A 15,229-nucleotide genomic window follows, 5' to 3' on the forward strand; every position below is an offset into this window, starting at 1 on the left:
CCCCATTTGAAAAGATATGCCAGGGACCCCCATAAGAGAAGATTTTTACGGCTCTAGCAGTGATTCTCAACCATTTTAATTTCAAAGACCCCCGGTTTGACGTGCATTAGGCTACGGACCCCCATTTAAGGTATTTTTTATCTCTGGGACCCCAATTTATATTGTAAACTCAATGTTAAACGGGTCCATTTGGTTCCATTTGTACACTCTCAGAGTTACAGACCCATAAGGGTCCATTTGGTTCCTAACTATCATTTAGCTGGGGACCCCCTGGAACTCCATTTCCATTTCTGCTCTTTTAATCATTTTTTTGTCATTTAATGCAATACTTCATCATACAAGAGTAAAACAAAAAAAAGTAAAACAAGCTCACATTGTGTCATATCCCGACCAATAAAGAAAGGCGTTCTATTTCCTGAAAAGTAGCGGTTTTGAACACTCCCAACAGCAAAGATATATGGCCATAAAGGGACATGTATCTGTCTCTCTGCCTGCTAGTGTCCCTTTTATCTCCATATATGGAGATCCCTGATGTGCCCATAATATGGGCATAAACTGGATCTCTGGATACATGCCTAAATATGGGCATATTGGTCAAATTGGCTGTTCTTGAAAACCGCCTATCCGACCATCTTGACGACGGGCACCGCGCTCCCTCGGGTCCTATATGTGACATGTGCAGCACGTTTGAAGTTGATCGTTCGGACGGTTCTCAAGATAATACACAGAGAGGACAGATAACACTCACTTACACACACAAGATTCTGTGAATTTATAAAAGGATATCGTCTGTCGGGTGGAAACCTCATGTGTCCAAAACTATTACTTTTTGAAGATTCAAATTCAGATGCAGATCTACAAGCTCAAAACGCATCGCGCCACGCCACGCTTTGAGCTTGCGGATCTGCTACTTTTTTATACTTTTGTGTGACGCTGTAGTATGATCCAAGTAGGGCCTTAATTTACGAAATATGCGGTAAGAGGTCTCTGCCCGACGGCGACGATATGTGTGCCTCTGTCAAAAGCCTTGTATGTGTGCCAGTAGTAGTGTTGCCAGATGTACGATAATTATCGTATTTGTACTATAATTTAACCCCCTGTACGATGTACGATCAATAATTCCGAAAATGCCCAAATGTACGATAATTTCACCATATCACAAAAAAGTGTGTGAATGTACTAAATTCCCTGGCTGCTGCTTCAGGATCCCATTTGACCGTTCAAAGTCAGTATATCTGTACTTGGAGGCATTAAAAACACTGGTCGCGTCTTTCCAGTCCAGTTTAAGTGTTTTTGTTGTGTAGGTCCAGGAAGTTGCCTGCTTCCAACGCAGCATGTGTGATGCGTTTTTGTCACGTAGGAGTCTCAAACAAGGTTGTTTCTTACACTAACTACATTTTTTTGTGAAATGACATATTTACACATGTGATTTCTCTTTTTTTTTTTTGCTGTGTACGATAGTTTTCTTTCAAATACGATCATTTTAAGCCTCCTGTGTGTTCGCTGTAACAGCAGCGCTAGTGTCTGATGCTGCTGCTGAGTCATCAGAGCAGCTGGTCTGTATCCAGTCTGTTTGCTCGGCTGCCTTTTAGCCACTGCCATCACTTTACTGTATCCGCCTTTGGCTGTTGGCTTGGATGTCCTTAAGTATTCATGGGCATGGCACACTGAAACTGCTCATTCTTAACCCATAAGGCCTGAGGTTCCGATTCTACAAAATGTCTTCTAAATCTGTCTTCTAAAACAGTTTCATGAAAAACTTGTCTTATCTTATCAGTTGTTCTCAAACTTTTTCATGTCAAGGACCATCCACAATGATGTGTATTTTGTTCCATGGCCCCCCATGCAGAAGCAAAGATTTGAGTAAAAAATGTTCACTTTAAAAATATATATATTCAAAGATTTGCTAAAATGATCAAAATGTTTCTAAAATAGCAGATCAAAATGTTGGAGGACCACTGCTGTAGACAACACAAGTATTGCCCTTGATGAGCGGGCCCAGGATGGCAGAACTCAAGAGACTGAACTCAACCTCAAGAGACTCAGCGCTACAATCTGTTAAATCCAACCGGAAGGACAAGACACCTCAGCCTGGCACAGGAAAGAGAGAGATTTCTGATATTCATACACACAACATCATGATGATTCGTGGCTGATATTTTCCGTGAAATAGGATACAATCAGACTTAGCGGTTCAAGATCAAGTTAAAAAAACAAACATGATATCAAACAGATTGTGAGAAACTGATAGCCGTAGACACACACCCAGTCTCTCAGGAAGACATCAGACAGGATTCGATTGAGATACATAATATAGTTGTTGTCGGGCAGAAACCTTGTATCTCCATATTCAAACGTTTTGTGTTTTTTCTTCCGTTTTGAGCTTGTAGATCTGCTACTTTTTGTTATTTTTTCATTTGAATCCTGAAAGGTTTTGGACATATGAGGTTTCCGCACGACACACAGGCGATATCAATGCTTTTGCATTTTTCCCCCCATAAATCAGTGCCATTGAACACCCTTTACATCAGTGTGTTGGTTAAAAAAAATATTGAACCAATGAAAAGTATTAAAAAGCGATTCTGACAGAACCAGCTAACTCCATTGGATCCTCAAACTTTCTGCTAAACCAGCTAACTCCGCCCACCAAAGGGGGGTGGAGTTAGCTGGTTTTGCTAACTCCAGGCTCCACCCCCTTTTGACCTCCAACCTCATTGTGAGCTTAGAGGTCCATTCAGCTGTTCTTATCAATGATGAACAAAACCTCCTAACTCCACTTTTTGTTTTGTTTTTTTCATTACCTGAAAAATAAACATTTTGGAGTTTGCTGGTTTCTGCCCGACAGCAGCAGAGATATGGAAACGTTAGACGCTTCCTCTGATGTTCCTGGTGACGACATCCACCTGCTGGTTGTCAGTGGAGATGTTATGTGTTCCAACAGGCGGCCTGTTCCAGATGCAGAGAGTGGGCAGCACACTGTAGGGCTGGGATTATGTGTTCGCCCCAAAATTTGATTTGAGATCCATAAATGGTTCCAGCTGAAATCACATAATTATGATAGAAGGAAGCCATGATTAAACTTGGCCTCCATCTGCTCTGCTGCTTCTTCATTCATTTGTACAGCATGATCCTGGCGTTGATCAATCACTGACTGACTGACTGACTGACTGACTAACCCTAACCCTAACCCCTAACCCTAAGATGTATAACCCAAGCTGCCAATCCAAAACCCTTGGGTATTCTCTATCTATTGAACATTAAATCAGTGGTTCTCAAACTTTTTCAAGGACCCCCAAATTGACACGTATTAGCCCGCGGACCCTCATTTGAAAAGTTATGCCAGGGACCCCCATAAGAGAAGATTCATACGGCTCTAGCAGTGATTCTCAACCTTTTTAATTTCAAGGACCCCCAGTTTGACATGCGTTAGTCTACAGACCCCAATTTAATGGCATTTCTATATCTGGGACCCCAATTTATATTGTAAAGTCAATGTTAATTTAACTCTTGAGAGTGTACCATTTGGTTCCATTTGTACACTCAGAGTTACAGTCCCATAAGGGTCCATTTGGTTCCTGACTAGCCATCATTTAGCTGGGGACCCCTTGGAACTCCCTCACCCCTGGGGGTCCCCGGAGCCCACTTTGAGAACCAATGCTCTATTGAACATTAAATCAATATCACGATTGTTTCAAACTACTGCCTCCATTACTTTTACTCCAGGAGTCCCACACCAACCCCGGCTGGGTATTCAAATGGACTAATTATGAGAAATTATTATGGCTATTATGGCTTGTAGTCTTACTCAAATTACTTTTTCACCATATTTTTAAATCGTAGGTTATCTACCAGCTCACAACACGTTTCCATGGGATGCGTTGAGCTGGTAGATCAGCTATTTTTGTACGCCATTATACAACGAAGTATAATACATGGGTTGAGCGGTTAATCAGACTAATCCATTTATTCGATTACAAAAAATCTATTGGAATTTTTCGTGTCGATTTGTTTATGTAAGAAAAAAAGAAAAAAAACTGCTACTCGATTATTCGATTAACCTACCTACCCCATTGCGTTGGTGAGGCGCAGAGTGGGAACTAGGATGTTGAACTATTCCACTATCTCTGAATGCTATATAGAGTCTGGAACTACACCTCCCAAAATCGGAGAGAGGAAACTGGCACTTCCGTTGACGAAAATATATTTTAAAATATCTTTACATTTTATTTTTTAATTTCCATTTCTGCTAAGCAGCAAGCTAAATTATACTTGGATGATTTATATTTATATTCGGATACATTTGCGCGACTGTAAAGACGAAACGGAAGTGGGGAGGAGGCTTCACATCCGGTTTATATTCTAATCATGATCAGAGTTTCCGAGTCCCAGACTGTATGACCGGAAACATTTGAAAATTGTGGGAGGCAACAGTCTGGCCACGCGAGACTAACCAAGGATCATGCCACTGACGCAGGCAAGGAATCTACGTCCGTTCAGGTAGGAATGCATGATAAAGATATTGCCATTATATTTCTACTACTACTACAATAAAAAATAAAAAAGAGGTCTGAGACAGAATAAAGTGACTGATGGAAGAAAATACATTGACACTGATGGCTGGTATATGTAAACCAAAACTGCTCGTTTTCAGGATTCAAATTCAAAAACGTCAAAAGTAGCAGATCTACAAGCTCTATACTTTTGTGTGACACTGTAGTATGATCAAGTAGGGCTTTAAAAAAAGTTAGAATGTGGAGATAAGAGATTTCTGCCCGACAGCAACGATATCATTTTTGAACGTTGTAATTCCTGACAGCGTTTCTGACACGGCGCCCTGGCACTCCTCACAGCATCGTGCGTGTGTGCGTGTGTGTGTGTGTGTGTGTGTGTGCGTGCGCGCGCGCGCGCAAGTTTTCTGCAATGCATAAAATGTTTTAAAATCTTTTGAAAATAGCAGATCTACAAGCAAAACAAAAGTACAATATTTTCATCTGAGATGTAGTGGAGTAGAAGGAAAAGTACTGAAAATTGGAAATACTCCAGTAAAGTCAAAGTGCCTCAAAATTGTACAGTACTTCAGTAAATGTACTTCATGTACACTTTACACCACTGGTGGTCAGTAGTTGAGTAGGATGTCTATTTTGAGGGAATGGACAAGCCATATAAGCTGAAATCTACTGTGTGAGAAAGGTTTACCCCCTCAGTTCCCCTGAGAATTATGTAGGGGGCATGTCATGTTGATATAGCCTGCTAAACCATCCCGGTCGCATTAATAGGCTCTATGCACAGCAGCCATATTGGAAAGAAATTGGGCCTCTTCTTACTTGCTTCACAGGTGTTACCAATGATACTAATGAAGGCTCTGTTCCATTCTGGTCAGGGTGCTGATATCCTGCGTGTTGGCTCACTTGAAACACTCCATTTTGGTTCCCAAATGGCCCCTTATGGTGGGTGTGTAACTCTGAGAGTTATGGGGGTCCTTGAAAATAAGACAACCACTATGCCACACTAAATGGAACAGAGCCTTAATTAGTATCATTGGTAACACCTGTGAAGTAAGGAAGGGGCCCAATTCATTCCCAATATGGCTGCTGTGCATAGAGCCTATAGAAGACATATGATAATGTGAATTCATGCGACTGGGATGGTTTACCAGGCTAACGTTTATATCCCTAATCATTTATTTTTCTATTTTTGTTTTTTTACTTCAGTCTCTCTGTGATAACGCCCCTCAAATACACCATCATCCCTCTATCGTCTGCAGAGGACAGGAGAAGAGACAGGGAGGTTTGTTTGTGTTGGAGAGAAAGCGTGTGTGTGTGTGTGTGTGTGTGTGTGTGTGTGTGTGTGTGTGTGTGCATGCGAGACAGAGCAAGAGAGTGTTTGTTTGTGTGTGTGTATCGCAGATGATTGGAGAGATAACGTGAGTCTGTGTAGAAGAGTGTGTGTTTCTAAGACGGAGAGAGAGAATGTGCGCGTGTGTGTGTGTGTGTGTGTGTGTGTGTGTGTGTGTGTCTGTGTGTGCGAGTGTGTGTGTGTGTGTGTGTGTGTGTGTGTGTGTGTGTGTGTGTGTGTGTGTTCGCCTGTGTATGTGTGTGTGTGTGTGCGTGCTTGACAGACTGCTCACTGAGAGGCTTATATTTCTCTGTGTCAGGAGGAGTGGTGCTGTGGGGGTGACAATATAACCTCTGCAGGTTGAAGGGGACACTTTGGGCACAGATACTTCAGACACACCAGTCCTCCATGTAAGCCATGTGAGGGCAGGGAAAATGAGCAAAGGTAGGTAGGTGACAAACGCACTGATTGTATCTGTTTGTTTTTCCAGGATAGCACTGACATTTGTGTCTTGTCTTGTCTTGACTTATCTTAACCATTTGAACCCCCCGCATACACGTTCTCGGGGGAACATTAGGCTAAAATGGCTTTCCTCTCATCTCACAAGGACAAAAGCCTAAAGAACTACAGCTCAAAGTGTCTATACGACGGAACTTCCAAAGTATGTATTTACCCCGGAAGCTTAACTTCAACGGAACTTCAACCTAACATCAACGTAGCTTCAACATAACTTCAACCTAATTTCAACATAACTTCAACCTAACATCAACGTAACTTCAACATAACTTCAACCTAACATCAACCTAACATCAACCTAATTTCAACATAACTTCAACCTAACATCAACCTAACATCAACCTAACATCAACCTAACTTCAACCTAACATCAACGTAACTTCAACATAACTTCAACCTAACATCAACCTAACATCAACCTAACATCAACCTAACATCAACCTAACATCAACCTAATTTCAACATAACTTCAACCTAACATCAACATAACTTCAACCTAACATCAACGTAGCTTCAACGTAACTTCAACGTAACTTCAACCTAATTTCAACCTCACTTCAACCTAACATCAACCTAATTTCAACGTAACTTCAACCTAATTTCAACGTAACTTCAACCTAATTTCAACCTAACTTCAACCTAATTTCAACCTAACTTCAACCTAACATCAACCTAACATCAACCTAACTTTAACCTAACTTCAACCTAACATCAACCTAATTTCAACGTAACTTCAACCTAACATCAACCTAACATCAACCTAACTTTAACCTAACTTCAACCTAACATCAACCTAATTTCAACGTAACTTCAACCTAACATCAACCTAACATCAACCTAACTTTAACCTAACTTCAACCTAACATCAACCTAATTTCAACCTAACATCAACCTAACATCAACCTAACTTCAACGTAACTTCAACCTAACATCAACCTAACTTTAACCTAACATCAACCTAACTTTAACGTAACTTCAATGTACCTTCAACCAACATCAACCTAACATCAAACCTAATATCAACCTACCTTCAACCTAACTTGAACATGCAGCAATACAGTGATCAAAGGTCAGGCTATAGTTGTAATCTGAAGACCATAGCACTTGCCGTAGCCTTGATGACCATGAAGTCTTATGCAATGGCTCAAATGTAATTTAGATAGCATGTTATTTAGACAGATGCCAGGTTAATTTGTTGACCTGGTATCCTATAGTTTGTATAGTTTCAATGTACATATTTATTTTTTGATATTGTTAATGCCTAGACTGATGATAGGTTATTGGTTTACCTATGATTCTAGATTACTGAGGCACCGAACTGTCTTATGCATTTGATGTATTACCTTGTGTTTACCTTGCTTACTGTAAATCGCTCTGGATTAAGAGTGTCTGCTAAATGCCTAAATTGTAGTCGGGGTGTTTACCAGGTGCACAACATCACTGCTCACCCTGACAAGGTCTGTGGAAGGCTCCAGAGCTGTGGAGGATCTCCAGCAGGTACAGGACAACCACTGCAATATATCATATCGTCACTGTGTCGGGCAGAAACCAGCTATCTCCATTTTTCAACTTTATTTTTCTTTTTTTTTAAATCAGTGCTATTGAACACCCTTTACGTCTGTGTGAGTTTTACAAATATTGAACCAATGAAAAGTATTAAAAAAGTGCTTCTGACTAAACCTCCTGACTGATCCTCAAACTGTCGGACAAACCACCTAACTCCAAATAGGCTCTATGCTCAGCAGACATATTATCACTTCCTTCACAGGTGTTACCAATGATACTAATGAAGGTTCTGTTCCATTTAGTCTAGCACAGTGATTTCCACGACCCCCATAACTCTGAGAGTGTACACATGGAACCAAATGGACCCGTAAGGGTCCATTTGGTTCCATTTGTACACTCTCAGAGTTACACACCTGTAAGGGGCCATTTGGAAGCCCATTACCCCAACTTTAGACCCACTGGTGTAGCAGAGTGTTTCCAGTGAGCCAACATGCACAATATCAGCACCCTGACTCTGTTTGACCAGAATGGAACAGAGCCTTCATTAGTATCATTGGTAACACCTGTGAATGTCGCTGCTGTGAATAGAGCCTATTGTGGAGTTAGATGGTTTGTCCCCCATTGATTAGAATGACGAGGTCAAACGGGAAAGAAAACCTCTCTAAAATCTCTATCTGGTCAAAAACCTCCTAACTCACCACTTCAGCTGTATTTGGATAAAGTGATGATAACATAAGGACACAATCAAGTATCTGACCATGTATAAAGTCACCATACCAACTTTGATGAGGCAGTATAGTGTTGTTCTAAAAACATGTTTTTTTTTTAATTTCCTGAAAAGTTGATATTTTGGACATAGCTGGTTTCTGCCCGTCAGCAGAGATATCATTTGGATATTTGCATGCCTATGAAACGGTGTTCAAGATTACCTTGTTGCACCTTTGAGGAACTCAGCTGAGGGTTCGGTTCCAGATTCGGGTCGATTCCCATTGCAGACGGCGGGTTAGATCCGAAATCATCCGGTCGTCCTCTATAAAGTCCTGCTCATGGCCAGAGGCATGAATGCGCACACACAGAGAGCTTCCAACTCATAAGTTCTAAGGAGGCAACGCATTCTTGAAACCAATCTTGGAAAAGTTCAGGTCAATTTAACTGGACTCCAGAATTTTCCAAAGGAACTCTAATTATGTTGATAACATCTAAATTTGTTCAGGGGGTTTTGGTCTCTCCATCAGAATAACGGATCCAACACTTAGAAATATAGGGTACCCTGATTTAGAAGAAGAAATAAAAGTAAAAATGTATTCTTATAATTCAAGGCGGGGACTGATGACGTATTTTGATTGATTGATTGAATACTTTACTAGTCATAAATGTAAACAGCACGTGGAGACATTGGCTATAACACAAAAAAGTCCTGGGGACTTGTTTCCATTGTGGTCCTATGTAATTCAATTCATCAACATGTCATCAACAAATACAAAGACTATGTACAAAGGAGAAAAGGGGAAGAACGACAGCAGTGAATGACACGCGGCACCACTTTTGTATCAAATTATACAAAAACACCTACGCGTGCTTTTGCCGTGGAGTCATATTTCACAGTTGTGGTGGGTGGTCTAATTCATACACAGTTTTACATTCCCTCACAGCTCAGTTTGATCATGTTTAAACTTGCCATGTGGACTTCATGAGCTATAGGTAGCCTAGTAAGTAGGCCTGTCTTGTCAATACTAAACTGTACATTTGGGAGTATTCCCAAAGTTATAGTATGTGTTGGGTTTGTGCTTGTGTGTTGAATTAATTAAATTGATAAATGTGTATTTATAGTTTTTGCACATTTATTAGGTTTACACATAGATCAGTTGCGGTTCTGGGATGAGCTTGAGCACGCATGGTGCGCCTGTTACGCACGTTCTATCTAGTGGTCGATTCACTTGAGAAACTCAGACCAAATGCGCATCTTTCTTTATCGCTGGTTCTCTGTATGTTTCTACTTTCTCGGTGCCCCGCTATGTACTGTTTACTCACAAGTCTTTCTCTCATTACTCTGAATATATTGTTATAAGTACGTAACTTAAGCACCCTAGCCTGAACCAAAGATTAGCTAAAAGTGCCATCTGAATTTATCATCTCATATTGACAAGCTGTGACAGAAGAATGCCGTTGGGGGAAAAGCAATTACTTTATTGTACTGAATAATTTTTTTAGTAGTACAAACAGGAACATGATAATGGAATATACTGTATGTAGCTAACAAGGGTCCTTGGATTCAAGGACAATCCATGTGGTCAGAGCAACTGTTTGAGCTATCATGGCACCTCAAGGTTAAATATTTTATAACATTTCTATAAAAAAAAAGTAGAAAACCGTTGCTGTCCTAATCTTAAAGTTATTCTTTGGAGTCTGGGATTGGAGCCTGCCCAGAGATCAGACCAGATGTAGAGTTGGACAGCTGTGACTGTAATCTTTCAAGGCCTCAGGGAGGAGACCGTTGATTGCCTTTTCTCCATGGATACCATGCATGGCCCCAACATGACTGAAGGAAGGAAAAAAGACATTAAGAAAGGAATTAAAAGAAAGAAAAAGATTGATATTATTATTATTCAGGAAATGAATAGAAATTAATAGATATTCAAATTTTTGGGTGGATATTGCAACTACAAAGTGAAGAGCTATATTATGTAGAAACAGCTAAGAAAAGGTGACGGGTCAGAGGCTTGAAGTTGATTTATCAGCCAGGAAACCACACTTTGTAAGAAACATCTTTTCACTTTATTAAAAAGATTTCTCTTGTGGTTTGGAAATGTCAGTAGTTTTTATATTGCCATCTTGATTGTTTTTCTTTTCTTTTCTTGTGTGACAAATTGTGAAGCCCTGTACCAGCTTCTTTTTTATCTGCATTATTTTATGTCTTTTGTGCATCTATTCAATGGACTGCACAACGCCTGCTCTGTTTTTCACATTCATTCAATTTCACCTCTTCACAACAAGGAGCTTCTCCTGCCACCGTTCTTGAAACATTACATTTATCATTTGGATCATATTCAGAGTGACATGAATGAGCATGTAAGTTAGTTCTATATGGATATTTGACTTTCTTTTTTTTCATTCTGTAATGGGGTTTAAACACATGGTGTTATTATGCACATTTGCAGATAAAGATTAGGCTATACACTGCCCTTAGGGTCAATTATGTTGACAAAACCAGAGTTATATTCATTCAATAATGTCTGTTTAATGAAAAGACTAAATCATTTTAATCAGATGAATCACTTTATTCAAATTGAGGATTTTTTTTTTAATGATTACATAAATATCAAACATTCAACGCATCGTTTGAAAACTTCAATACAAAATGACATTTGGTACACACAGCCCTGGTGTAAGAATTTAGGACGGATCATGACAGCAGTTGGGAATGAACCTGGGCTCTGAATAAAGTTACTGCTATGATGTCAGCCCGCAACTTTCACCACCATAAGCCATTCAATCCGGGGACGCATCTCTGACATTTTAGATTTCTTTGGCTATTCAAAAATAGCAGATCTACAAGCTCATAGCGCGGCACCGAGTGCCACGCTACGAGCTTGTAGATCTGCTATTTTTGAAAAATCGTGAAAATGTGTGCAAATCTTTGAATATATATATATATTTTAAAGTGAACATTTTTTAGTTTTTTAACTCAAATCTTTGCTTCTGGAGGTCCCTGGAACAAAATATTTTACAAATGTTCGCTTTAAAAATATATATATTTAAAGATTTGCACACTTTCACGATTTTTCTAAAAAAAATTGCCAAAGAAATCTAAAAATGACACAGCTTCTTTCCCAGTCTAAATGGGTTAATTTCCCCCAGATGGTTTGGGGGGGATGCAAAAAAAATGCACCTTGGTAAGATGTTTTATCAGCCTCAGGGTAGGACCTCCGTTGCTCCACACATCATCATTAATTTCTCGTCAATATGTACAGTATAATGCCATTAGTGTGTGTGTGTGTATTAGTGCCATCATCTTCCATCCAACCACACTAGCCTGGCCCATATTACGCTGCCTCTGTCTCCATGCTAATGTCCTGAGATACGCTTGCCAAAACCACAGGGAATCATTAGGGCCCAAGCATTCACCGCACCCTGGGCTATTAGTGCTGTGTGTGTGTGTGTGTGTGTGAGAGAGAGAGACATGTGTTCGATGGTACCTTTGTTGTGTAGCTTCTGCTGAATAATTCAAGTGGTCCTCCAACCACTTTTGGTGGATTTCAGGGTTCAGTGTGACCTGTGCACACGCACACGCACATACATGACACACACACAAACCAACACGCAAACCACTGGCTATTACATCACTCCATAATCGTAGAACCACATCGAATTTCTTCCCTTCTCTTTTTGAAAGCTCTCTCCTCACTCTCTCTCTCTCTCTCTCACACACACACACACACACACACACACTAGTATTACTATATTTGTGAGGACATCGACGTCCAATTCTCAAAATGCAATGCATACTACTTGTTTGCCATTTTTAACCCTAAAGCCTGGGTTATTCTCGGTTGTGCGCTGACCGGTTGCACATCGGAAATAGCCGATCTACAAGCTTGTAGATCGGCTATTTTCGAGGCACAGCTCTAACGCTAACTCCTTAGACTTCACCTCTAAATACCTCATCAACCTGAATCTTTTCTTAATGGTAAGCCTAACACTATCAATGTTTTTTTAACCATGAAGAAAAACCATAAAAACATCTCTATTGAGAACCAGGAAAATGGTCCTCACAATGTCTATTAATCAAATTCTGCTGTGCTATAGCATACTATACTATCACAAGTATAGTAATACAAGTTCGTACACACACACACACACACACACACACACACACACACACGCACACACACGCACTCATTCATCTTTACTACCTTCGGATAGCACTGACAGAGGCTCCAGGTTGTCCCGACGGCCACCATGACGACGCCCAGCGCACAGAGCGTGACATAAACTTGCGGTCGCTCCTCGGTCATTATGAAAAGGCCGACGGCTACCACACACATCCCTGCCACTATCAGTCCATAGCGATACGGCTTCCCCTCGACCATCGCTTACACCAGTATCGACCAAAATATCGCTTCACACACACACACACACACACACACACACACACACACACACACACACTGGAGCAGCAGAAACTGACTTAACACAGAGCTCTCTCTCTCTGTCTGTCTGTCTGTGTGTCAAGCTTCACTGGTGTATTATTATGGTGTTCTGCGGGGCCTTTTTGTTGTTCTGTGGTGAGGTTTTGAAGGTGAGGGAGGGGAAAGGCAGGTTAGGGTTCCACTCTGGTGGCTTTTTACAGCCTCCAGACTGCTTGGGCTGGCGGATAGAGAGAGAGGGAGGGATGGGGGGGGGTCTAGAATTGCAGGTGTGTGTGTGTGTGTGTGTGTGTGTGTGTGTGTACGTGTACGATAGGTCACCTTGCCCCTGGTGCAAGGAAACCCACAACTCTGCCCCACCTCTTCCCTATTTTCGCCCTCTCTCTCTCTCTCTCTCTCCCGAAACCATTTGGTTCTCTCAATGTTTTGATAAGGTGCATTTTTGCACAGTGCATGGTTTACACACAGTGCTGAGTTAAAAGATGCAGGTTTTTGTGGATAAGTAAACATCTCTCTTCGACTGGCTTCAGGTGGGGTGGGGGGTGGGTGGGTGGGGGGGGGGTTATTGGCTCCCAAACAAACTATCCATCAGCGCCACCCGTGGAGCGCTGGGAAGGCCCATTCATTAACGGGAGTTTATAGAAACATCATAACATAACAGAAACACAGGCGACATTCCTCCCCACAACACTGCTGTTGACATTCTGGGCTCTTTACAAGGCACTTTGCTTATAGGAATAAGCTGTCACTGTCAGTAGATCTGCTTTAAGGTTATTACTGGATAGAATGCAGACGCGGACGGGACAAAAACATCGTACTAGTCGCGGACGTTAGAAAAAGACGCGTCGTTTTAAAGACGGGTGCCGCTGCGGAGGCACAGTAGTAGGTCAAGGTCACACAATAAAACCCGGTTCCAGTGAGGCTTCCAAAGCCCTGTTTGAGCATCTTGTATCCCCCTCCCAACCTTTTGAGTTCTGCAGTCACCCACGACACGCAGCATGCCAGTCCGTCGACGACACTCCCTCGACTCTGCGGCGGTGTGAGTTACAACAACGGCCAATCTCGAGGACAGGATCGAGTCCTTCGGCGACGGAGGGCGAAACAGAGGCCGTGGTGAGAGATGGGCGTCCTCTCCCGCCGCTCCCCCCCCCCCGGGCACACACACCACTCTCAACATAACGGCCATCATAGACGGCCAAGCTCGAAAGCTCCGTGCTGTGCTGGGCCTCGGTCCAAAACAGTCCTCAGTCTGCAGCGCCTCCACTCCCCCTCAGTGATTGTTTCGTTTCAGGGTGGCTGCATTTAAGGCACAGAGTAGTTAAACAGCGACGTTTGGCTGTCAGTAAGGTAGGCCGTGCGGGCCTGAATATGAATTAGCCTCAGAGAGGCTCTCTCCACTCAGAGCCACTCAGAAAGGCACTGACTGACACGTCGGTCTGAAGAGGTCCGTCGCGACGCCGTGTTAGGGGGGCGGGGCGGGGGGTGAGAGGTCAGAGCCGCGGCGGGGCCGCCTGTTCGTCGGCTTTCATGACCGTGTCGTAGGACGGGGGCGGCTCCTCGTCCCAGGGGGGCGGGGTGGAGGGGAGGGAGGGCTCCGGCGGCGTGGCCGGCCTCCGGGTGACCGAGTCCTCCGACATCTCCCTGCGAATGCGGTCCAGCCTCCTGGAGAGAGAGAGAGAGAGAGAGAGATATAGAGAAAATGTAATGGATGGATTGATGGATGCTGGGGGGGTGTTTGGAGTTGGCTTTTATGCTTTGTTGCAGTCAGTGGTGTAAAGTAACTAAGTACATTTACTCAAGTACTGTACTTCAGTACAATTTTGAGGTATTTTTACTTTACCGGAGTATTTCCAATTTTCTGTTCTTTTACTTCTACTCCACTACACCTCAGAGGCAAATATTGTACTTTTACTCCATTACAATTATTTGAAAAATGTAGTTACTAGTTACTAGTTGCGCAGATGTCATTTATTACATTATAAAACATACATTAACCACTTTAGCCCTATTTTATACCTCGGCTATTTGAAAATAGAAGATCTACAAGCTCACAACGTGTCGCATTGCAACGCGTTGTGAGCTTGTAGATCGGCTATTTTCAAACATTTTAGTACTTTACTTTTGGTGCTTTGAGTACATTTTGATACCAATACTTTTGTACTTTTACTCAAGTACATTTTTAATTCCAGACTTTTACTATGAGTAAGTACTTATACTTTACAGTA

At 41.9% G+C, this 15,229-nt stretch overlaps 1 protein-coding gene across 1 annotated transcript in view; it reads right to left on the minus strand.

The window, feature by feature from the left end:
* Nucleotides 1-11,571: 11,571 nt before the first annotated feature.
* Nucleotides 11,572-15,229, minus strand: part of LOC311051716 (uncharacterized protein) — an 8,295-nt gene continuing 4,637 nt past the window's right edge. Inside the window, exon 3 of the mRNA XM_084066323.1 lies at nt 11,572-14,666. Within this exon, the coding sequence (XP_083922449.1) occupies nt 14,495-14,666 (172 nt within the window). The 3' untranslated portion in view covers nt 11,572-14,494. The remainder of the gene's footprint in view (nt 14,667-15,229) is intronic.

This window comes from Gymnoscopelus microlampas (genome assembly GCF_963454915.1).
Source record: "Gymnoscopelus microlampas genome assembly, chromosome: 9".
NCBI lineage: Eukaryota > Metazoa > Chordata > Actinopteri > Myctophiformes > Myctophidae > Gymnoscopelus > Gymnoscopelus microlampas.